This window comes from Epinephelus lanceolatus, chromosome 8 (assembly GCF_041903045.1).
Source record: "Epinephelus lanceolatus isolate andai-2023 chromosome 8, ASM4190304v1, whole genome shotgun sequence".
In the NCBI taxonomy this organism is placed as follows: domain Eukaryota; kingdom Metazoa; phylum Chordata; class Actinopteri; order Perciformes; family Serranidae; genus Epinephelus; species Epinephelus lanceolatus.
In genome coordinates this window covers 29,598,938-29,624,357 of record NC_135741.1, presented here as the reverse complement: position 1 = coordinate 29,624,357, position 25,420 = coordinate 29,598,938, and the positions used below count along the sequence as shown (strand labels likewise).

Here is a 25,420-nt window from a genome sequence, read left to right as displayed (position 1 = left end):
CTCTGACGCGCCGGTCCCACATAAATAGGAGGCTCTCCGGCTCTACTGCACACTTCAGCTCAGCTGCTCCCACAGCAAGTACCTCCATTTAAAAAGCACAGCAACAAGCAGAAAACGAAATGAGTCCCAGCATCACTACCGAGGCCAACCAGTCTCTCCCTGCCAGGTCCACCGTGGCCCAGAGAAAACAAGCCAACGAACTGAGAAAGGTAAGGGACAGAGAGAACCTGCATATCGCTTTATGTTACTGGAAATATTTTCTCATTTGTCTCCTTTAAAAGTGCAGCTGAATAACTGGTTTTCATGTTTTTTTTTCCAGACTCTTAAACCCTTGCTGGAGAAGAGAAGACGTGCTCGTATTAACGACAGTCTCGGGCATCTGAAAAGCCTGATTCTCCCTCTGGTTGGCAAAGACAACGCTCGCTACTCCAAGCTGGAGAAAGCTGATATTCTGGAAATGACAGTCCGCTTCCTCAGAGACCTTCCCTCCACTCCAGTTAAAGGTATGCATCATCTCTTGAGCTACACTGTGAATTGCATAAGCTATTATATCCGAGATTGTGGGTTACACATGAAATTCAAGCCACTAATCAAATCTCTTCTTCCTCCAGACTCCGCAGACAGTTATAGAGAAGGCTACAAAGCCTGCCTCCAGCGCGTCTCCGCTCTGCTCCCCAAAACCAGCCTCGATCAGGACGCGTGTCAGCGGGTGAACGAATTCGTCCAGCAGTCCATGTCCGCCACAGTCACCCCAACCTGCCTGAACTGCTGCGCTCAGAGCTCCAGGACTCTCCCTCAGATCCAACAGAGACTCCTGAGCCTCAAATCCAGCTTCAGCTCCAGACTGGAGAGCCAGTCCCGCAGCAGCAGCGGCGCAGTTGCTCCCAGCCGAGCGCAGCCAGGCCCGCAGGCTGTCAACGCAGCCATGTGGAGACCTTGGTAGATTAGATGGACATTTATCTCATGCTTGTTATTTATTTTGAGATGTTATTTATGCTATTTGTATTCCAATAACTGTTGTCGTAGCGATTAAGAATTGTTGGAGTTGTTGTACAGTGATTTTATTCAGCATGTGGCTCATTTTGCCTTCACTGCCAGAGAGCACGAGCACAGATCTTTAAGAAACGGAAGTCTATGAGCTCTTTTAAAAATGCAATCCTCTTTGGGGTTTCAAAGATACGGGTTGTAGTCAACACTTTTGTAAAACCCCAAGGGTTATTTTGTGTGAGGTTTGCACGATGGACTTAAAAGTATTTTGGTCTGTGCAAAAAATAGTCTGTAAACACTATGTGTTAAATAGGATTATTTATTATTCACTGACGTCATGTAAGATAAATGTTTTGTGATACTGCAAATGTTTTGTTATTGACAAAACCTTTTCAATAAATATTTATGTCAAAAATATGGTTGTATTGTTTGATCTTTGATTTTGTGGTGGTCTAAGGATCTCAAATAGGCTATATCTTAAAGCCAGACGACATAAGAGGACTCTGTTTTATGAATGGGATGGAAAAAGGCGCGCAAACGCATAAAGCCGCAGGTCAGCCTGAGCCTATTGATGCTGATGAGCAGCTGCTCTATTGTCGCAGATGTGAGGCGCCTCTCTAGTTGCCGCCAAATTGGTGGGAAGAAGTTGGGCTGGTTGTGCGACGGGACACACACTGAGATGACTGCAGCTGGGATTACGATGACAGATTTAATGTTTAATGTCATTCCAAAAAACCGCACACTTGTTTCTCAGTAATTTTATAATATTCGATGTAGCGTTTCCTAAACAAATATTAGTCAGCATATCCCAGTGGTTGCCAATAGCAGGCTTGTAAGTTTATTGGCAAATTTGTGGTCACAATATAAGTTTTTTCTCATATCTAGTAGGGCTGTCTTGAATTTACCACTTTAACTAAATGATATCAGGAGTTAGCACTTCTGTTTCCAAAGTGTTTTATTCTTGCATACACGATCATATAACCAGCACTTGTACACTGCTTATTGCTTTTTTTTTTTTTTTTGAAAGACCACTTTTTTAAAAAATAATCTCAATGATGTCTGCCCCCCTCTAAACTTTCCTGGATTTAAGTCATATTCAAAAGCCTCTATAGGAGAAGGGTCACAGTTTATATACAAGCATTTAGTCCAGTAAAGAAGTTCTCCAGGCATTATGAATAAATTAATAAGACTTAACTTTCGTGAAACACCATAAAGCAGAATGGAGGCTAATAGCAACTCTTGGGCCATAAGCAGGTACCTAAAATGCATTAGCATATAGGCATTATTTTGGCCACTGTGACACCAAACAATGTTGTGACAGGAGTTAAACTTGCTCTGAAGAATAATGTAGAGTTTAATTTCTTAGCTTTTAGACAGCTATTACTTTTTTTTTTACGTTTTACTCACTTTAATATGGGATGGAAATCATCTTATAGAGACTTGGACCCTAATCTTTATTCATCTTTATCATTCAGCATGATATTATCCTCCTGTGGTATAATGCAACTGAGAGCAGGGACTCTTGTTGGTTGGATTTAAGTCATACTTTAACTAAAACTCATTCTTAATGCAAACTTATGTTGTTTACTAACACTAGGAATAGGTCATAAAATATACCTTCAGTGGTCACTCTTGAGGGAGGTGAAATAGAGGCTGTTAACTGTTATAAAAACTGGTTATTTTGAGTGATGACTTCCTCACGTTTAAGACAAGTGCAGAATCTGGTGAAAAGCTGAGGCTAAAACTGGGATTTTATTTTCTCAAAAAGTTGTGCTCTTCTTTTAAAGTAAAAATGCATCTTGTTGCCACCACTTTTTTTTTATTATTTTTTACCTGTCATGGATTACAGCGTAGGTCATGTGCATAGGCAACAGCATAGGCTTTGCATAGAGCTGATGCACAAGTATAAATCTACCATGATGGTGATCTGTCATATATGCACACCTCTGTTTAGTGTCTTCATATGGTTAACACAGCTTACCATGCTTCCCAAATTCATTACCAGCTGTACAGCTCTGATTCACTACTATGAGTTATAGACCTCTGGGGTAGGATGGCCTGCTCTGGCCACCTGTAGGCTTTGTCATTGGTACACTTTTGTATATAAGGCAATTCTTGCTCCTATACTATCTAGGTTCAATGGTTCAAAAGGTTTTTATTGTCAATCACTGTATGTGCAGGACATACAGAGAATCGAAATGCTGTTTCCCTCTCACCTAATATAATGTCATACAATTTAAGAGTTAAAAGAAAGCTAAATTGGAATAATGATAATACAATAAAAAACGATATATACAAGTAAAAATAAAGAGAAAACTAAGTAGTATTACAAAAAGACAAGACACTCTAGAAAATACTCTAAACCTATGTACAATCAAAGTGATCAAGGTGCATGTTAGAGCAGCTTATGGGATGTGCGTGATGTACATGTAGTGCAAATGACCAACAGCAGCAGATATGATATGGAGTGGTGCAAATGGTTATAGTAAAGTGAAGTAAAGTGCACAGTGTAAAAACAGACTGTGTCTTTATTATACAGAAAAGTATCAGACAATATTTTTTGCCATATCAAGACTTTATTATGCTTTCTATTCCAAATGCTAGTACGGAAATTGGATAAAGGACTTTTAAGTATTCAACACCTTTGTCATGGAATATGTTGCAAAATGACTTTGAAACTTAAGGCAGTAATCTCATGAAATGCTTTTAAATCCACAACGAAAGAACCAGAGGCAGATTCCTTAAGATATCAGTTTACTTATTTATTTAGTTTACCTGGTTAAGAAACTCTTCTAAACTTTTCTTGTCAGATGTGACTCTCTTTTGCTTAACTTCCTTTTTATTTTGTCTCTCTTTGTGTTATTTGTGTTTTCTATCTGTAACTTTTTATTTAGGCCTCTGCCTGTCTTTTGAAAAGATGGGAAATCTCATAAAGGTTAAATAAGTAAACAAAAAAAGTGCCACTTTCAGTGAACAAAATCAGATAGTCCTTTTATAAAATTCACGATTTTCCGATAGTGTTGTTGTTTATGGATGGATGTTGAAGAATTGTCGAATGGACCAACAACAGTGCAGTAACAAATGCCTACTGGATTACCAACTGTATCTTAAGCTCATTTTATGTCTCTCCAGGTTGACTGTCAGACTGAACTGGGGTGTACTGATGAAACCAGTGGCTCCATGAGGTAGGACATGTCTATGGGAACTTATTGTCTTCTGTGGGAAATGGTCAGTAATAATGCAAATGGCATGCTACTGTACATACCCATTAAACCTCGCCAGTCACTGTTAGTATTGCGGCTGTCTGTAGAGATCGATTTTTTGTGCAACGTCAATCGAAGTGATGTGTGCAGAACTACATCCCAGTGATCAGCTGAGGTTAATAAGAGGCAGTCTGAGTTATCTAGTAGGTATCTCCTGCAGTTAGTCTTTACCATATGAAACTCCTTTGTGGTTTCAGACAGTTTCTTTGCTGCGCTGCAGTGGAGGGTAGTAACGCATAGAGGGAATTTTGTACACTTGATTTGTTCAGACTGCTGAAGCCTCATATTGTTTTCAGCTGAACCTAAAATGCACTTTTGTGCACAAAGAGTACCTGTCCATTTCTTATGTCAAAGTCAGGTTAACAAGGGAGTTATTAAAAAATGTGGACATTACTTTTACATTTTTCCTGTGGAGGTTAAATGCACTTATTTTGTATAACTCTGGACAAAAGTGACTGCCAATCTATTTAACAAGGAAAGAAGGGCTTAACAGAGTTTGAATATCTCTTTTAAAGAGTGTTTTAAGATGCAAGATAGGACATGAAACATAGAGGTATGAGGAGTATGAAGAGAATAATCATGGACCACCAAACACAAAGGATCAAAAGGTTAATGTGAGATTAATAAAGTAACAATAAAGATGTCAAAATAATAATATAGAAATAGATATGCAGGACATTAAAATTATTTAAGACAAAGATAAACAACACAGATGACACTGATGATCTCAATATAATGTTACAAATAAATAAGTAGTTTATGAACACTGCTGGATCAGCTTGCCTCCAGTTCAAACATGATGGGTTTAAAAGCAATGTGTGATTGAAGCATGTTCCACTCAGAGGGAGCAGCAGACATGAAGGCTCACATTAGGAACAGAAAGAAGTTCTGGAGTGTAAACAGCGTTCCCAGCCCTCATTTGGAACAATAAATTTGCAAAAGTATGCAGATCAGTGTGACTCTGTAAAGCCCTGCTTACCCTATCATACAAACAAGAGTGTAGGTTTTGTTCCAACATTGACGGACAAACCTATGAAACAGGGCATTCTGGGGTCCTCTGCCAGAAAAAAATGAATATCAAACACTTAATTTTCTACATTGTGGTGACTTTCTATGCTCCAGTTTGTACCGTTTCTACATCACTTCAGGGTGTTCATGTCTTAAATTTTGTCAAAATAAAAATAACACTGATGGTTCAGGCAGAACTCCACGATGCAGAACTGACAAATGTTTCTTTTTCTTTGTCTCAAAATAAAGGCAGGACTTGCTTCCAAAATAAAAGCCCACTTGTCACACTTCTTTTCAGTTCAGAAAACATTGCTATAATGTACTACAGATAATATAATATAATATACATTTTTATAGGATACGAAAGGTGTTACAATGTCTAACCATTAACTACGAAAGACATTTTGTCTGAAGATTAACAGTCCTAAAATACAGTATAAACTCTAAAAAACGGGATCCGAATTGTTCAGTTTTTCTTGTTGAAAAGCAAAAGCCAATTATATGAAGAGTGACAGTGTTTTTGCTCCCTCATGCTCCCTCATGCATATTCCTGTGGATATTACTGTCTTTAAGGAGCATTTTACCAGTATCCCATAAGATTTACATTTACTGTATAGCTGTTCTCATGCACTGTTCCCAGAACCTGTATGAGGCTTTACCCAGAATTTGTATACAACTCACATAATCGTGAGCTGGTGATGTGTGTGTGTAACCTACATAACTGGAAAGGCTGCTATCACGTGACCATGAGTGTGCTGATGAGAGTAAAAATGGAAGTAGTATAAAGAGCAAAGCAACACGGGACTTTCCCCCCAGGAGACTGGTGTTTGTGTCCCGTTTGAAACCAAGTGAACTTAGAGTTATCTTAAGCTATGTTGCCACCATGTTTCTTTTCCTGAACCCCAATCTACGTAACTTTACTTGCCCAAAATTAATCTATGTAACTTCACCTTAAATATTTAACTTTACATTAAGTAGGCTACGAAATGTGACAGCACACCATGTTTCTATTCCTAAACCTAACCTACGTAACTTTACATTAAGTACGCAATGTTCCATTAAGTAATGTAATGAATGCCATTCGTGGAGCAATGATTAGTTAGATATTGAAACATTGTATGACGATATGTTTGTATATTTGACAGATCTGCATCTCATTTACAGTACAGGCCAAAAGTTTGGACACACCTTCTCATTCAATGCGTTTTCTTTATTTTCATGACTATTTACATTGTAGATTCTCACTGAAGGCATCAAAACTATGAATGAACACATTCCACATGTGTTATGTACTTAACAAAAAAAGGTGAAATAACTGAAAACATGTTTTATATTCTAGTTTCTTCAAAATAGCCACCCTTTGCTCTGATTACTGCTTTGCACACTCTTGGCATTCTCTCCATGAGCTTCAAGAGGTAGTCACCTGAAATGGTTTCCATTTCACAGGTGTGCCTTATCAGGGTTAATTAGTGGAATTTCTTGCTTTATCAATGGGGTTGGGACCATCAGTTGTGTTGTGCAGAAGTCAGGTTAATACACAGCCGACAGCCCTATTGGACAACTGTTAAAATTCATATTATGGCAAGAACCAATCAGCTAACTAAAGAAAAACAAGTGGCCATCATTACTTTAAGAAATGAAGGTCAGTCAGTCCGGAAAATTGCAAAAACTTTAAATGTGTCCCCAAGTGGAGTCGCAAAAACCATCAAGCGCTACAACCAAACTGGCACACATGAGGACTGACCCAGGAAAGGAAGACCAAGAGTCACCTCTGCTTCTGAGGATAAGTTCATCTGAGTCACCAGCCTCAGAAATCGCAAGTTAACAGCAGCTCAGATCAGAGACCAGATGAATGCCACACAGAGTTCTAGCAGCAGACCCATCTCTAGAACAACTGTTAAGAGGAGACTGCGCGAATCAGGCCTTCATGGTCAAATAGCTGCTAGGAAACCACTGCTAAGGAGAGGCAACAAGCAGAAGAGATTTGTTTGGGCCAAGAAACACAAGGAATGGACATTAGACCAGTGGAAATCTGTGCTTTTTGTGCTCCTCCATGCTGTGAAGCATGGAGGAGGAGGTGTGATGGTGTGGGGGTGTTTTGCTGGTGACACTGTTGGGGATTTATTCAAAATTGAAGGCACACTGAACCAGCATGGCTACCACAGCATCCTGCAGCGACATGCCATCCCATCCGGTTTGCGTTTAGTTGGACGATCATTTATTTTTCAACAGGACAATGACCCCAAACACACCTCCAGGCTGTGTAAGGGCTATTTGACCAAGAAGGAGAGTGATGGAGTGCTGCGGCAGATGACCTGGCCTCCACAGTCACCGGAACTGAACCCAATCGAGATGGTTTGGGGTGAGCTGGACCGCAGAGTGAAGGCAAAGGGGCCAACAAGTGCTAAACACCTCTGGGAACTCCTTCAAGACTGTTGGAAAACCATTTCAGGTGACTACCTCTTGAAGCTCATGGAGAGAATGCCAAGAGTGTGCAAAGCAGTAATTAGAGCAAAGGGTGGCTATTTTGAAGAAACTAGAATATAAAACATGTTTTCAGTTATTTCACCTTTTTTTGTTAAGTACATAACTCCACGTGTTCATTCATAGTTTTGATGCCTTCAGTGAGAATCTACAATGTAAATAGTCATGAAAATAAAGAAAACGCATTGAATGAGAAGGTGTGTCCAAACTTTTGGCCTGTACTGTATGTCCAGTACCAACGTTCAGTGTCAATGCAGCAGGCAGTGTGCCCTTTACATAGCATCTGAGGGTGTAGGGTTCCAGTTGAGGTTATGGTGGGGGTTGGGTGCATCTGAACTCTGAAGAGTTTGCATCCTGTCACAGACCTGCTAATCACAATCTCTACCTTTAACCATGCTGTATTTACCACAGATAGTAGTTAGTGCCAACATTGTCTCTCTACAGTATCATATTGTACAGTGACAGTGTTGGCACTGAGAAAAATGTATTTGTTTTCTGGGATTTTGCATTATTTGTTCAATACTGGAGCACTTGTCAGGGTTGATTTTGCACAGTATTTTAAAAGAAGCAGGCATGTAAGAGACATGAAGGGTTTAATAAATGCTGCTATTGAGCTGCATTACGGAAATTGTAGGATCCAGTGATTTGGAGCTGGCTCCACACTACAGACACTGGACATTTTGCTGCTTCCATTTTGATCGTTCTTTTTATGTGTCTCTTTTAGTCTCCCAATGTTTTATAAAAGTGCACTGCTAAATCGTCGGAGTCGTCCTATAATTAGTAGAGATTTGCTATTGAATGAGTATTTGCCTGTTTTGGCATCACATTGGGTTCAAATAAACACAAGAAGTTTGTGCTCTAGAGAAAGGATCAACACTCAGTGAATAACCTAAGCCCTATGATAAGCTAATATGGCAATGCTTAACTATACAAACCAGTGAGCAGTGATAACTAGCATGTCTTTGGGGTCATCGGGTGGGAACCTCCTTTCACCAGTGTTTCGTCTAGTTGGTCCCACGACACCTCCAGGAGGCTAGACAGTGATCTCTGGCGTTCCAGAGACACTCCCCTAATGCCAGGTCTCACTGCTCCCTTCCCCGCACCAACCCAATAACCTCCTTTACCTTACTTACGCATGGCTTTCTCAGCCCAAACAGCACTGCCACCTTCAACCAAACCCAGGCTCCGTACATGTGAGCTCCAGGTAGAAACAGGGCTGATACTACCTTTCCTAGCACATTCGCCATACTCTATTTCACACGCTACATAGCATAACTACAATATAAGCTAAAGTTAAAGGAGCTAAATAAACTTACAGGATCAGCAAACACACTCACCTTGCCGCATGGCCTCAAATAAAATGGATTCAAATAGGCCACTCCCACACTTAAATAACCTTCCTCTTCCTGGACTTCCTCCTTACTTACACATGGCTTTCTCAGCCCAAACAGCACTGCCATCTTCAACCAAACCCAGGCTCTGTACATGTGAGCTCCAGGTAGAAACAGGGCTGCTACTACCTTTCCTAGTACATTCACCATACTCTATTTCACACGCTACATAGCATAACTACAATATAAGCTAAAGTTAAAGGAGCTAAATGAACTTACAGGATCAGCAAGCGCACTCACCTTGCTGCATGGCCTCAAACAAAATGGATTCAAATAGGCCACTCCCACACTTAAATACTTCCTCTTCCTGGATTTCCTCCTGAGAGGAAGTGGATCTCTCCGCCTGATCTCAAGGAGTTATGTGCCCTACATAGTAGTTCCCCCTGCTGGCCCCCAACTGACATTATTTCTTCGGTAATAGATAAACTGGCTGGTTCTTGCTGCTTCATCTGACATTTCCCTCACTGTCTTCCTCAAACTCTGTCCCCGCACTCCGAGTTCCCCCAAGAGCGAGACAGCTGATCTTGCTATGAATCCCCTACACCCCACTTCCACTGGACAAATCCTAGTTTTCCACCCTTGCTGCTCAGCTTCTGCTCCTAAGTCTGCATATCTAAGCTTTTTTCTTTCATAGGCTTCTTCCACTGAGTCTTCCCAAGGAACTGTCAGCTCAATGAAATAAACTATCCGTTGACTCACTGACCACAACACTAAGTCAGGCCTCTGCCTGGTACAAACTATTTCCTGGGGAACAACAAGCTTTCCGCCTAAATCTACTTGCATTTCCCAATCACAAGCACCTTCTAAGCGGCCACACCCTTGCCTCCTCACTAACTTATCCCTTCTGTATTTCTCTCCCTCACAGACAAACTGAATTGCTAAACTCCTATCCTTAACACTTTCTGAATTCACCTGTCTTCGTTTCCCTTCGATGCCTGCAGCTAAACATTTCAACACCTGGTTATGTCGCCATGTATATCGGCCTTGTGACAAGCTAACTTTACAGCCTGACAAAATATGCTTTAAGGTTGTGGTACCTGAACACAATGGGCATGATGGGTCCTCATTTACCCACAGTTTTAGGTTCTGGGGGGTTGGTAGCACATCGTATGTAGCCCCTACCAGGAATCTAATACGATTCTCCTCCATACTCCACAGGTCCCTCCAACTAAGCTTCCTCTTCTCTACACTTTCCCAATTCAACCACTGTCCCTTTTTAGCCTGGGCCACTACCTTTGTACCCCTTAACATCTCTTCCTGTCTATGTATCTGTTCTACAGCCAGCTTTCTTTTATCTTTGAGACCTGCTTTATTCCATACCGGTTTGCCTGAGCCAAGCCCCAGGCCTCCCCGGCCAAACTGAACATTACCTACAATCTCTGCATGCCTAAGAGCTTGCTCTGCCTCCTGAACTGCCGATCTTGGGTTCCACTTCCTCCCCTTGGTTGGATTTGGAACCACACTCCTAACTACCACGTCCTTACTCCCAAATAACAAGAGCTCTGTCCTGACCTTGATACATTTAAATTCCTCTGTTAAACTAGATACTGGCAGCTGAAGTATCCCTTTACCATACAATGCAACACTACTTAGGCACCTAGGAGCACCCAACCACTTCCTAATATAGGAGCTAACCGACCTTTCAATTCTCTCCACTACGGATATTGGAATTTCATAAATTGACAATGGCCACATTAACCTAGGATATAGCCCAAATTGCAAACACCACAACTTCAACTTTCCTGGAAGTTCTGATTTATCTATTCTATCCAATCCTTCTGCCACATCTTTCCTAAATTTCACCACCTGTTCCTCATCATTCAACTCCACATTGTACCACCTACCTAAGCTCTTTACTGACTTTTCCCTAATTGTTGGGATTTCCTCATCATCTATGACAAACTTCCTATCACTTAACTTCCCTCTACGTATCGAGATGCTTCTAGATTTACTAGGCTTGATCTTCATGCTGGCCCACTTGAGGTTCTTATTTACCTTCTCTAGTAGCCTCTTTGTACATGGCATTGTTGTGGTCACCAGTGTCATGTCATCCATGTAAGCCCTAACTGGTGGAAAATGCAACCCGTTCTGTTGTCTCTCCCCACCTACCACCCACTTAGAAGCCCTGATGATTACTTCCATTGCCATAGTAAATGCTAATGGAGAAATTGTACACCCTGCCATGATGCCTCTTTCTAGCCTCTGCCAACCTGTTGTGAAACCTGCTGTACTTAGACACAGCCTAATATCCTGAAAATATGCTTTCACTAAGTTAACAACTACCTGTGGCACTCTGAAGTAGTCAAACGCACTCCAAATGAGGCTATGCGGTACTGAACCAAACGCATTTGCAAGATCTAAAAATACTACATGCAGGTCCCTTTTCTTAATCTTCGCTGCCGTAATCTGGTGCCAGATCATGCTAGTATGCTCTAAACACCCTGAAAAACCTGGTATTCCTGCCTTCTGCACCATGGTATCTATTAAGCTATTCCTTTCCAAGTAGCTAGCTAATCTCTGCGCAACTACACTAAAGAAAATCTTCCCCTCTACATTCAAGAGAGAAATCATCCGAAACTGGCTAAGGTCCACAGACTCCTTCTCCTTAGGAATGAGGACACCCCCTGCCCTACGCCATGCTCTTGGTATAATTTGTTTCTCCCAAACTATTCTTAGCTGTTTCCACAAAAATTTAAGGGTATCAGGCGCACTTTTATAAACCCGGTAGGGGACTCCATTAGGCCCTGGGGCCAAAGAAGCCTTTGCACGCCTGACCACCTCCTGAACTTCCTTCCACCTAGGTGGTCTGACATCCATCTCATGCTTTATCCCTTCTAATGGAGGGATATCGGGTGGGAAACCTACTATCCTATTCTTCGCTAAATCTGAATATGTATTTCTCAAATATTCTTCAACCTCTAGCCTTTCTGTTTTGAGCTGCCCTCCCTTTTCCTGGCTGAACAATCCTTTAACAAACTTAAAAGGGTCCCTGAAAAAACCTGTCCTTACATGTTCCTTCTTCCTCCTCTTTTTCCTGAGATGCTCTGCCCTTCTAAGAACTGCTAGCCTGCTTCTCAACTCCTCTTGCAACACCTTAATCCCCTCCCTTTCTTCTTCTGTAGCCTTTCTCCACATCTTTCTTAACTGTCTCCTTTCCTTGACTAGCTCCTCTATTTCTCTTTGCCACCTAGATTTACCTGACTGTACCCTCTCATTCCTCTTTCTCTCATGCAACCCAAACCTCTCTACACCATATGAGTAAATTATATCTCCCATTTTTTCTAACCTTTCTATTGCATTTCCTCTAAGCCTACTTAAGATTACTGACATCACATTATATTGTTTGATTCAAATCAGTGGTAACAGGCTTCAGGTGGGATAACACCAAGTCCAGCTGGTGTAGAAAGAAACAAGGAGCAGCTTAAGTTACAGTGTACTGGAGAACAATCTGCTCTAATTTGAACTGATAAAAAGTTCAAAAGTTAAAATATGGAAAAAAATCAATTTGCAAACACACAGTATGTCCTTTCACTCCATTTACAAAACTGGATGAGTGAGTGAAGCCCAAACACATGGAAGCTGCAAGACAAACCAGTTTGCTTCTCTTAAAAAGAAACCATTCTGACCCAGTATTGGATTGAAGGCTTTAATGGATGCTATTGTATACTGTACTTATTTCTTTCCAGTTTTCTGGTAAAATTCAATTTTACTTTCATTTGAACAGACCAAAGTATAGTCCCACAAAAGGACGAAAACAACCGAATTCTGTATTTTTTAGAGCAGAACAAAAAATACAATGAAGAGTGTGCACAAACCTGTCAGTCAAATAAAGGGAATATCACTGCAGAAGTTATACACCTGAAAAAAAATGGTCGTGAAAATTGGGATATTTTCTTTATTTGACCTGTTTCACAGCACAAGAGCAGGGCATTATTTAACACATTCTTTTTCATTTTTGACATGTTGGTGGTCACATGTGGAGTTTGTTTATGGATATTATAGCTGGATATGGTGTTTAAGACTCAGAAAAAAACCCCAAAACAAACAAACAATCAAAAACGAATCCTCCCGTTTCCTCTCAGCTCACATCACGCTGAAGCAAAAGTCAGGTGGAGTTCCGTGTCTCTGTTTCTCTCCCCACCCTTAGCCCCACATGCGAGTCTTATTCCCATGAAGTGTCGGAACATTGTCAGACAAAGGCTCCCTGTTATCCTGCCTGCACAGATGGGTTACCGACGCCGATTTTGTTAGAAAAGACAAAAGAGGACTCTAACCGTAGGAGCAAAACGGAGGAAAAGTGTACCTCCTCCCAACCCCCACCACCTCCATCATCCCTCCATCCCAGCGGGGCGGTGAGGGGCGCGTGCAGCAAGTGTGCCTCTCTGTTTCAGGGCAGCGCTTGGCTTTGTTGAAGCAGCGTTACATGATCATGTCTGCACGATGCTGACCTTCACATTTAGACTCTGTAGACTTTATTTATTGTCATTTCAAGTTGTGGACATAGTTGGAAGTTATGCTCAATCACCCCAACACCTTATAAATGATAGCTAACATTAAAATCATATTGCGCCATTATGGATGGATAAATCTAGTGCACGAGTGCGGTTTGGAAACCAATTTAAAGTTGACGTAATGCAAACACATTATGCTCTCTTTATGATTGAATCCATATATTGTATAAAGATGACTGCAGACTGAATAATGGATTAGTGTCTCTGAAATTCAGATCCAGTTGCGTAGTCGTTTGCCTTTGCGTTACTGCTTTAATATACTCTTCAATATTGGATTTGTAATTCTGTAATTCTGCTTGTGTTTTGGGAAGTTCTTACAATATCAGAAAAAAAATAATGCTTTTTTAAGATTCTCAGTGTGTGTTTTTCTATGTGAACTGTTTGAATTTTACCGTAATAATTTAAAAAGAACCGTGTCCACTGGATCATGCAATCTGCTCTTTCAGACCAGCATCTCCATCTCCACCAACAGCTTGAGCTTTGTGTTTCGTCATCATCATATGATATTGATAAACAGGCATTTCATGATAGCTTGGACGCCGAAATATCCATGAGTCCAGCCGAAGGAGACAATTGCAACACAGTTTCCAAACAGGGGGGGCGAGAATGGTTTGTTTCAGTTGGACGACAACATGGACCCTTAAGGGGCATGCAGCTGGGGCACCCACGCCAAAACTGCGTGGAGATCATGTGTCGTGCGTGTAAAGTTTATAGAAAGAGCTTGAGTATATGCAATGCAATATGTGTGTGTGTGTGTGTGTGTGTGTGTGTGTGTGTGCGTGCGCGCGCGCATGGATAAGATGTGGATAGATCCACGGTGGGACTGGGAGGCTGGCTGTTGAGGATGCTGGTGTGGTGCAGGAGGAGTGTATGGGGGTGGGGTCGATGGATGGAGGCTCGGTAACAGCCATCTGGTCCCCGTGGCGCGTGCTGCGCGCGTGGTTCCCCTGAGTGCAGTGGCATTTGATGGGTTGTCATGTCTCTCCAGTTTTTATTTAAAATCTGAAAAATCTCAAAGCTATAATTCAAAGTTGGATTCATAGCTCACATGGCACATGGTCGGTTATGGAATACAACAAGACCACAAATAAATAGCCTAAGTATTAATAACACATAAAAAGTTAAATCTGACATCAGGCTCATTTTATATTTCGCGGTGGCTATTGTGATTGAAGTACATGCTCCCACCCTTTGTTTTTCAGCCCCCGCCGCGTTGCGTGAGGCGTTGGCAGCAGCGGGATACACCCTTCAGGTAGAGACACCCCCCGGGCAGAAACTGCATAAAAACATCATATGCAAAACTATTGTTGTCAAAATCTAAGAGCAGATGTTATTTGAAAGTAGCGTGGCTTGGGTATGAGATTGGAGTAAGAGTCTGTATCTCTGTGGACACTTGTTCATACGCTCAAGCCTGACCCCTACGCCAGCAGTGTGTGTATTGCACCCTATTGTTCAAAGTGTGCATTTTTATTTTAAAACACATAGTGTAAAGTATATGTAATCAAACTTGGGCAAATTACGCAGTAAAATACAATAAAACCTCAACGTGGAACAGCATCATGAAATTCAGCAGGCAAACACATTTTAATAATATAAAGTTATTACAAGCTTATATACAAATTGTTGGTGTTGAGAAAATATTATTCTTTAAAATGAATTCTATTATGTTTCCTTGTTAGATCTCAAAATAAACGAACGCTATATAACCTATAATACAGCCTATATATTAAGTATCCAGCTCCAAAGCACTGCGTAATTACGCACCACTAATTATATATTTTTGTGTATTTTAGAAACACCTTTTCCATCCACTATATATGAAATAATAAACCTACTTATGTTATATTTAATTTGATATAAGTTGGGTTCAAAGAGTTTGCAGAATTGATATTTGGTGAATGAGCATTCGGTGCGTCCAAAGCTTCTTTACGCACACATTTCTCCAGCTTGTTACCGCAGGTTTTGTTTTATTTGGTCGCTGGATCACAACGCAGACACGCGCTATAGTTGTTACGCATGGATTAGAATAGAAGACAGATGGTTATCTCACTAAATTTGATGGTTTGGTGTTGTTTCCATTGAGTTCATACTCCAAATCGTTTCGTGTTGGCTTGGGGGCGTAGCCGTGACGCACGTTAACCGACGCCATGGAGCTGCATATATACCGCAGCCCTTGGCCGTTTGAGACACATCTTCACTGACTTTCGTTCTGGACACTTCTCTGGCACAAAGACGAAGCTGAAAATGTCTCCAAACATGACTTGTGAAGCTCTCCAGTCTTTTTCTCCAAGGCTAACTGTGGCCAAAAGAAAAGAGGCTCTTGAGCTCAGAAAGGTAAGCGAAGTCAAATTTTGCTTTATTATCTTAAACATTTTCTCTGATGTTTTGCACGTAATGTAATGAATGAATTCTAAACATGATGTTTTTTTCAGACAATGAAGCCTTTGATGGAAAAAAGAAGGCGCGCCCGTATCAACGACAGCCTGAACCATCTGAAAAACCTCATCCTCCCCCTCACAGGCAGAGATGTAAGTTCTCATATCCATTTCAATGCATGCATAATACGTTTCTGAAACACCTCCGTCATGGCAACATTTAGGCTCATATGTTTAACATTTGCTTTTTGAAATTTTTTCAGAAGACTCGCTACTCCAAGCTTGAAAAAGCCGACATCCTGGAAATGACTGTGAGGTTCCTCAGCGACATTCCTCCTGTTAACACCAAAAGTGAGTGGTTCTGCTTGTATAACGTGTTTGTTGAGAAATACAGAAATAGTGGACTCTTCTCGACACTTTTGAACAGAGGAACTAACAAGTCATTGTCTTTTCAGATTCCGCAAACAACTACAAGGAGGGCTACAAAGCCTGCCTCCAGCGCGTCTCAACTCTGCTCCCCAAAACGAGCTTGGATCAAGACGCGTGTCAGCGGGTGAACGAATTCGTCCAGCAATCCATGTCCTCCACCGTCACACCAACCTGCCTGAACTGCTGCGCTCAGAGCTCCAGGACTCTCCCTCAGATCCAGCAGAAACTCCTGAGCCTGAAATCCAGCTTCAGCTCCAGACTGGAGAGCCAGTCCCGCAGCAGCAGCGGCGCAGTTGCTCCCAGCCGAGCGCAGCCAGGCCCGCAGGCTGTCAACACAGCCATGTGGAGACCTTGGTAGATTTCTTCAGTTTTCAGTTTCTTCCAAAAGCCTGTGAAAACTGTAAAGTGTTTGATATGTAGGCAGCATGTTGAGATAGCATCACTTGTAAATATACACAGTGATTGATGAAAGCCAGAATTCATCGTTAAATCGTATTGGTTGAGTATTATATACTTACGCTCTGCGCACGAGTCTGTTGTCCTGTTTAAGTTGACAAGTTTAGGCGGTCGTATTTTCTTAAATCTGCATGTATGTATACGGTAAATATTTAGTCCTCTCCGCGGACTAAGTGATGAAGGGCCATTGAAACAGCCCTGTAAGACCCAAAGGGTCAGTGTGTATGAATTTGCACCATAGACCTCAGTGTCCTGAGTCTGTGCAGATGAACTCTGTAGACATGTTATGTGTCATTGTAAGTATCTCTGTGGGGATGTTTTATTTTTGCTATTTACAGCAAATGTTGTATATATGTTATATAAACAAATAAAACTGCCATGTCGTGGTAAGATTTTGTGTTGAGTGTTTTTTTTTATACCTTATGGATAACAACATTGGTCTTAAGTCATGTGCGTAATTACGCATCTTTACGCACAGCCATACTTTATATGAAAGCTGTGCCATGGTAAATGAAAATAAACGTTATTTAGTTGGCACACTTCAGACAAAGGGTAGACTGACTGTGCCTTTCATTGCAATACAATTCAAAAGCAAAGTTTTGAGGTGGCTTCCTTCCAACAATATGGAGCATGGAAACCAAAGCGTCTCCAGACTCTGAACTGAAACTTGTTACAGCGAACATGATGTAATATTTCCTTATATGGAAACTCTCTCTGTTTAATGAGGAAAGGTCTCGGTGACACATCTGTCCAGCAGATTTCAACAGAATAAAAAACGTTACTCAGGATGGAGGTTGTGGTCAAACGCGCCCACCTCAGGCAACATGAAATATTGCTCCTGCTCTGAGCATGTTGGAGGAAATGCGGTCTCTGCTGCCCTCCTCCGACGGCTACAGGTAATGACATGGTCATGGTTTCTAGTTCCGTTGCAAAATTATGTTCAGCTCTATGAAAGATACCGACCACTACACTTAACATAAATGTTTTTTGGTTGGTTTACGTCATTTTTGAATGTTTGCAAAACAAATGAGCTACATCATATAAACACCTCTGAAGTCTAAGCAGGTCACTTTTCCTACAGATGAGTCATTGTGAAAGAGACCAGACAGAGCAGCCGGCGGACACCGGAGGAGTCTGACTTCCCCTCACATCTCACAGTATCCTGCTGCAACACGAGACCAACAAACCCCGAGAGCTTATCATCACCACCATCACCACCACCATCAGCAGCAGAAGCAGCATGTCGGCACCGCAGGCGCGCGACGCACCATCCTCCCTTCAATTATGCAGGTAGGACGTTTGTCACGACACATAAACACATACGCAAGCAAGTAGCAGCCTTTACATGCTAATAACGCGGTGTTGATCGACAAATGACGAGAACAGCGCAGCTACCGGCGTCGCTGCGTCGGTCCTCACGGGATGATCACCCAGATAATCCGCTCCGGGTCCCGTTACAGTACACAGAAGGCTTCTCTAATATCACTGTGTTCAGTCGGTGGTCGACAGTGTTTAATTTTAGCTGCTTTATGACGCATCAAACGGCATGTGTTCAGGCTTTTCAGTCGGCAGACATGCTGATCATTTATGTCGTATGTGATGACCTCAGCGTGATAAGCACCGGTAGGACACGCGCTGAGACCACCAAGGACACATTAAGGTCGCCATCATTTCACCGAAACTACCATAAAAGTTTCATTTCAAGGCGTAGGCTTGAATTAATGTGCGCATGCAAATAGTTTGTCTGGAGTGTGCTGTTAAATCCCGTGTAGTTGAGCCTTTAATATTTATCACCATAATAAAGAAGAACAGTGACAGCAAACAGTAACGTGTGTGATACAGCGGTAATGACTGGTTCCTATTAAAATACCTTTGCAATGAATAAGCTCAATTTCCTAGCAGCATGCAGTTTGTTGTACTTGTGCTTGCCTCTAGGTGGAGCCATATAACTGTCTACAAGAACTAGGCTGCACTCAGCTGCTTCAGAAAAACCCCTGAGAATTCAAATGAAGCTTAATTTCACTGAAAGTTATATTAGAACTGAATATTATGTTTGAATTTGTTTTGCAGTTTGCCCCATGGCTTTAGATTCCCTCAAAACAGCAACATGAATATCAATTCTTACTTAAAATATAATTGCTATGTCCAGTTTTTCCATTACATGTAGCAAACAGTGCCACATTTTGAAACACTGTCAACCCAACCACTGCTTTGTGTATGTTCGGACTAAAGGAAAGAGGATATTTTTAACTTGAGAGCTAAGACATGTACTGACGCAATCATAGCATGAGGTGGTTTGGTTATAGTGAAAGCAGTCTTCAGCAGAAGCCTTAAAAATAGAGTCTACTTACGAGTCTGTCATCATATTTTGCACTAAATGTAAGAAACATCACACAGTCCCCTTAATTATCTCTGCAAGAAATTCTCACAAACATGTCATGATGTTTGTCCGGTTTTAAAGCTGCTGCACAGTTAAGTGACACATTTTTATGAACATATTAGGCTGTTCAACCCAAGTAAAATCAACAATGAAAATATCCACCCATTTGGTTGTCATATCCGTGTTACTGATAAGAGTTTGCCCAAAGTTTGTCTTATGCAAACATATTCTGAAAGCAAAAATAATCTGAAAGCACAATCTCCAGGCAGGCTGATCACACAGTGAGTGCTTCACAATGAGAGAAGCTGGTTTACTGTACACACTGTATTGTGTTGTAAAGAATAGGAATATGAGGCTGATCAGTTGATTCTGGCCTGAGTGGAAACTGTAAAGCCTTCTTTACTATACGTGATCCAGGCTTGGTTTTTAAATAACATGACAACAACAAGCAACATTGTCATATCACAGTTTGTGTAGTGTATTGATTTTCCATATTTGTGTGATGATGTAATGTGATACCAGCAGACTGACACGTCATCCCTAGATCTGACACAGAATCTGAGCAGAAACTGTTTCACTGGACATAAAATAGGATTTGAGGATTATTTTATGATCAGTTTCCTTGAACCTGCCCTCAGAATAGAATTCAGACACAGCCCACAATGACCTTTACCCTCAATACAAACAGTTTAACAGTTAAAGGTGTGTGTGTGCAATTAGATGTGGGTGGTTAGCTGGTTTGTTTGTATAGGGATTTGTCAATGATTGTGACCATGCCCCTCAGTCAAAATTCAGTGTGTCTCATGGCTGCCATGCTAAGGCTACATTTGTTCAATGTGAAATGGTGGGTCTTACTTTTATTTTTCCAATTTCATTTCACTGTAGTTTAACCAGAATTTATATTAATTATATGCAGAAATAAGATACCACCCAACACCAACTGGCCTCACAATATGGGGTACACCAGCAGCAGCCATTTTTAACAGTATTAAAGTCTTTTGAAGAATTTTACCTTCCTAACCTGGGACTTTGCTGAGCTTATTGCCAGTGATCCACTTTCTTGATCACTGCAGCTTCCTCCAGAAACATTCATTATGCACCTACATAGTCTGCTTTATTTTTAGCCTCGCTAAACTTTCACCTCCTACACTCTTTCTGTTGGCTGCCCTTACCTGTGTACGTCAAATTCAAACCACAATTCCTTACAAACACTTATGTCACGCGTGACTACACAGACATGTGTCCAAACGGCCTGGTGATTGCTCTGCTTAGACTCTTCTTCACCACACCTCTCACTGATAACATGTCTCAACTTCTCTGGAAAAAACAAGTCACATCCTGTTTTCCTTTCTTTTTTGCATGCAAGTTTCTTCAGATGAGAGCATCAGCTAAATGTCTGAATTATGACACATTTTTACTCCTATTGCTAATACTATAATAATGATAAAAATTCAAAACCTTTAAGCAAAGGATAGTCATCTGGTGTGTGTCTGGCCATGCAAACATACACAGAATTAAAGTGTGTGTTTTATGTTTGTGGACGTACAGTTGTGAATGTTTGATGAATTCCTGTCTTGCCTGGTAATGTTGCCTGGCTGCAACACAGTTCAGTCCTGCTTGTGATGCAGAATACCCTCTACCCCAGTTACTGATGGGGCTAGGGACAGACATGATGCCAAAATGTGCTTTTCGGAGGCTAATTCACACTCTTCGCTGCTGTTCTGCTCTGCACAGGTAAAAGTTAGATGTTTTGTGTTTGTTTCAGCAAGCTGTGAAAAGATTTTGACTGTACTGATGCACTTGCTCATGGTAGTAGTATGGCTTTCCCTTTATTTTTAAGCTTAAGATTCTAATAGTGACAATTGATGTTAAAAAAACCCAACATTTAGGTGTAGCGTGTGTGTGTTAAAACTTCAAAACCGTTCTGTATAAGTAGGAATGTCTGCACACCATTTCTTGCGTCGACTATCTGTTTAGTCTAGATATTTAATTTTAATATACAGTGCTGGGTACTTTTAACAATCTAGACAAGACGTCATACCTTGATGGTGGATTGCTTTAGGATGTCAGTATATTACAAACCTGTGAGGTTCACATCAACATTGTAAAGGGCTTTTGTGCTGGACTGTGTTTGAGAGAAGTGATCCATATTATATTTCTAAAACCTGTGGTCGATTCACGTGGAATGTTTTAACAGAGGGGTCTTGTGACACTTATAACTGCTTTGGTTGTGATCTTTGTCTGACTGTAAAAACACAATCATTGTGGAGAACAAAATTCTTTGGGTGGGGGATCAGCTCATCAAAAGCAAAAATCTCAGATCAGGGTTTCTCAAAGTTTTGATGGCTGAGTGCCATTTTAAGGAGCCAGCATACGATTGAGGACCATTCACACACTATGACTTTTTTTTTTATCATATATGATTTTTATGCCATTTTCATGACACACTGTCAACACCTACAGTGATTTAGCCCACATCACACTCACATTACATTCTAGTTTTCCACTTTTTAAATACTTTTGAAAGTAATGAAATACAGAGACAGTATAATTTGTGACATTGATTGTACCCACAGCGGTTAAGCAGAGCCTTTTGCTGCGGTACAGCAACACGACTGCACAAATCACACACAGACCTGCAGTAAACCACAATACTAGAACTGGTAGTATAATAATAAGTGCACATTGTTCTGTTAATTTATGAAGACATCTCCATTGCTGGTTATTTTGGGCTTTTGTTTGATTTTAGATAAACAAAGCCTTTCAGAATATGAAACTTTTATCGCCAAATTCAGACAATCAATACAGTTTTGAAGCTTATAAAGGCAAGATGACAAGCTGCAATCACTTGTCAGCTGCACTCAGGTCCTACCCAGTGCCACTCCCATCCCTCCCTCTATGTCTACCTGAAATTATGAATGAAAGGCTTCACGTTATAGTAACTAGGCAGGATCCAGGACAGTTTTGTCTGATTTCAAATACAAAAGTGTTGGCTTTCAGAATATTAAACCATCTGAGCTAGCCCAGCTTTAAGTGGCTTAGCATTGTGCATCAAAATGATGATGTGCAACGTTAAACTTTTGTCAGTATGGACATGCTACACACCATTAGCTTGGTCAGATTCTCTACAGGTCAGTCAATCAGTTCAATTTACGAAAACCATGAGCAGCAAAGTGTAAGTCATTTTATACTGGCATGGTTAACAAGAGAAACAAAAAAGTGTTAACTCCTTAAGTTCAGGTAAGTGTCCCTTCCTCAGTTATTTATGTTCCTTTAGTCTGTAAAGGCTCTCCAGTCAAAAGAATAAAAAGGAGTTTTCATGAAAAATTGATCCAAGTTGTGAATATTGTCATATGAAGTCCACTGCTTACTGTATATGCTAACTTCTGCCTTCAAACGGACTGCAGTGAAATATTCTCTTCCTGCAACGTGTTGTAGGGTATGCTTGTTTTCATTACCCCCGTGGCTACAATATAAAAATATCCCTGTATCTTTTAGTTTATTTTCTCTCCCCAAGGCAGCCACCAGAGTACAGCATTCTCTCCCAGTTTAGAAGAATGGGCTCTGTCATGTATCTTCACCGCGAGCAGTGCAAACTTTGAAGGCTGTTTTCTCAAAATCATTGCTCAGTGACATTAATTATGTAATGTGACATATTATGCTTAATATTTAGAGAACAAAAACAATACTGTTATCATTAGAAAGCGAAGAATCTCCTCCATTTAACAGTGTAAAAAATCTAAGTAAATGTTTTTATGAATGAAGCAATAATGCACACAATTTCAGAAAGAAAATGTATATCCTAACCTCATAGAAACATTTTTTTAAACTCTTAAGTTGGAATCACACATGCCTCTGGGCCTCTTGGCAGATGTGTCACTGAGACATTCCTTACTCTGCCAGTCTGTCAGCTGTGACACACAAACCTAGGTGTAATGACAACAGGTTGTATTGGTCAACTGCCATCTGTCTGTGAATCAGTGGGTGTGTTGAGATCCAGTTTGACTACTCGAGACACCTTAGGCGGGGTCAGCCCTAACGCCTCATGACATCACTCACCACAACAATGTCAGAGCCCAAAATCTCAGGAGATGTGCATGTAGAGATCATTCAAAAGGGAAGTGGACCAGAGAGCAAGACTGAGAATCAATCAGAGTGCAAAGATGCGTTGCTTTAGGCCTCCGAGCAGCAAAGCTGAGAAGGCAGCGGTGGTGGAGAAATGCAAAGCCAGCAGAGATGTCATGAGAGATGGGGAGGCAGGAGCTCCGCAGGGCGCTAAATATCAACTCAGCAGGTAGTTCGTCTCTGACGCGCTCACACATACACACACAATGATGCTGAATTTACAGGATGCTCTGTCTGATACACTCTTTCTCTTCTCACACACACAAAACAGTGATACAATGATATTTATCTTGTACATTGATGTTGTGTTATTTATTGTGGCGTCTGTTGTGTTGTGCTATTCTGGGTAGAATGAGTGTCCCATGGGGACAGTAAAGGACACCTAATCTTATATTATCTCATACAAAATTTGCTGTTTGAAGAAAAATAACAATATTTTAAAAAGTACTAAATGAAAATACTTTTACTTTGTTAAACTTTTTGATTATTGTTCAGACTGTGTCAGAGAGGTGCTGATTGATAATTAATTGATTAATTTATGCTGGTCAGTTTTGAGACTGTAGCTTTTGCTGCTGTTGATTGGACTGAAATATATTCTCAACAGTTTAGCATTTTTGCTTTATATGTAAATTAAAGTTGATTAAAATAAAGGTAAATCAGCACCTCTATCTTTCTTCATTCACAACAGTAGTGTTTATCAAAGTGCTGTATAGTAGAGTTATTTATATATTGCCTGGTTATTATGTGTAATATGACAAGTACATTATTTTAGTTTTGTGTTTTTATTTCCCTTTTAAATGTTGTTTTCAATTCAGTTTAGTTTCAGCTAGTTTCCATCATTGGTTTGCTTTTTTGAGTGAAGTTTTTATTAGTTTCAGTATTAGTATTAGTCATTTTTTATAACAGTTTGTCAGGGGCATTGATTTAAGAAGTTCAGAAGAGTTATTACAACACAAATACAGCGCTTTGTAAAGACAGTTGACTCACAGTCATAGAGACATTGTCTCAGTGAAGTGCCACCTCACACTCAGTGTGTTGACAGGTTTGAATTTTATTTTAGTTCAGTACATTTTTTTTCAAAGTCTAGGTTTTATTTTTAAGTCTGTTTTTTCACACCTAGTTTTAAGGGGTTTTATGGGGGAGTTTTTCCTTATCCGCTGCGAGGGTCCTAAGGACAGACGGATGTCGTATGCTGTAAAGCCTTCTGAGGCAAATTGTGATTTGTGATATTGGGCTTTATAAAATAAAATTGAATTGAACTGAAATTGTTTACTCTAGTTTTAGTTAAATATAACAACTGTGGACACATGTAGTGCTTCTGCTTTGTCTGTGGCAACAAGCTACTGCTCCTTGGTGTTGCAACAGTAAAATTCCCCACCGGTTCACATGTAACTCTGACTCAGACTATTTTTAGAGGAAGTCTACGTCACACTGCCATTCATATAAATATATAAACAAATAAACATTAATAATTTCTAACTGGCATCGGTAGTAATCCTCAGGTGGTTGACTGTTGTCGTAACTATGAACCAAACATTAAACATGACTCATGCACAATCAGCGTCCCTGTGCAGTGCGATCGCTAATGCTATCAAGATGTGGATCTTTGTATTGCACAATGTACACATTCCTGTGAAAGCGTTACTGCCTGATTTCCATGTAAAATTGTAGTACAGCCGTTCATACCTTGCGTCTGTGGTGGAGTCTGTTGGAGTATGTAAGCAGATTGGATTATAACAGGTAAAACTAGTTTAACCCACACATGGAGGAATTGGAAACAGCTGATGTGCATGACAACATCCTGTACTGCCAGTGAAAATGATGCTGTATGTAGTCATCAGATAGACACAGAGGTGAGGTCAAAAACATCTACAAAACAACTAAGTCCTTGCAACTCATCAGTGACTATCTGGAAGGACATCTCAACAGATGTGTTCTTAGATAGTTCTGCTATTGCCAAGAATCATGTCAGATTTTTTATGAGTTTTTTTTTTGTTACAGATAGGATCAA

At 40.6% G+C, this 25,420-nt stretch overlaps 3 protein-coding genes across 9 annotated transcripts in view; all 3 read left to right on the top strand.

The window, feature by feature from the left end:
- The window catches only part of acot7 (acyl-CoA thioesterase 7), a 162,614-nt gene that overhangs the window by 61,037 nt on the left and 76,157 nt on the right, over nt 1–25,420 (top strand). For 2 of the 6 annotated variants that reach the window (XM_078170153.1, XM_033640240.2), the window contains exon 1: nt 20,946–21,018. In XM_078170153.1, coding sequence (XP_078026279.1) covers nt 20,954–21,018 — 65 coding nt within the window. In that variant the 5' untranslated portion in view covers nt 20,946–20,953. Of the gene's footprint in view, nt 1–4,119; nt 4,173–17,836; nt 18,195–20,945; nt 21,019–23,383; nt 23,579–25,420 lie in introns of those variants that run through there. The other 4 variants (XM_033640231.2, XM_033640224.2, XM_033640248.2 and 1 more) reach the window with 3 other exon arrangements.
- On the top strand, nt 68–1,358 carry LOC144458254 (transcription factor HES-2-like). Its single transcript, XM_033640282.2, has 3 exons — nt 68–209; nt 320–503; nt 612–1,358. Exons 1-3 carry the CDS (start codon nt 120–122, stop codon nt 941–943), a joined length of 606 nt encoding a protein of 201 aa, XP_033496173.1. The 5' UTR covers nt 68–119; the 3' UTR covers nt 944–1,358.
- LOC117265656 (transcription factor HES-2) lies at nt 15,852–17,333 on the top strand. 2 transcript variants are annotated; one of them, XM_078170437.1, is made up of 4 exons: nt 15,852–15,978; nt 16,077–16,172; nt 16,286–16,370; nt 16,475–17,333. In XM_078170437.1, exons 1-4 carry the CDS (start codon nt 15,889–15,891, stop codon nt 16,804–16,806), a joined length of 603 nt encoding a protein of 200 aa, XP_078026563.1. In that variant the 5' UTR covers nt 15,852–15,888; the 3' UTR covers nt 16,807–17,333. The 2 variants fall into 2 exon arrangements, with proteins under 2 accessions (XP_078026563.1, XP_033496162.1); XM_033640271.2 differs by having other exon boundaries at nt 16,283–16,370; nt 16,475–17,329.

Coding starts and splice junctions, on each gene's coding strand:
- LOC144458254 (XM_033640282.2), top strand. CDS start 120: ATGAGTCCCAGCATCACTACCGAGGCCAACCAGTCTCTCCCTGCCAGG. Junction 210..319: donor AAGCCAACGAACTGAGAAAG/GTAAGGGACAGA, acceptor TTTTTTTTCCAG/ACTCTTAAACCCTTGCTGGA. Junction 504..611: donor TCCCTCCACTCCAGTTAAAG/GTATGCATCATC, acceptor TTCTTCCTCCAG/ACTCCGCAGACAGTTATAGA.
- LOC117265656 (XM_033640271.2), top strand. CDS start 15,889: ATGTCTCCAAACATGACTTGTGAAGCTCTCCAGTCTTTTTCTCCAAGG. Junction 16,173..16,282: donor TCCCCCTCACAGGCAGAGAT/GTAAGTTCTCAT, acceptor AAATTTTTTCAG/AAGACTCGCTACTCCAAGCT. Junction 16,371..16,474: donor TCCTCCTGTTAACACCAAAA/GTGAGTGGTTCT, acceptor TTGTCTTTTCAG/ATTCCGCAAACAACTACAAG.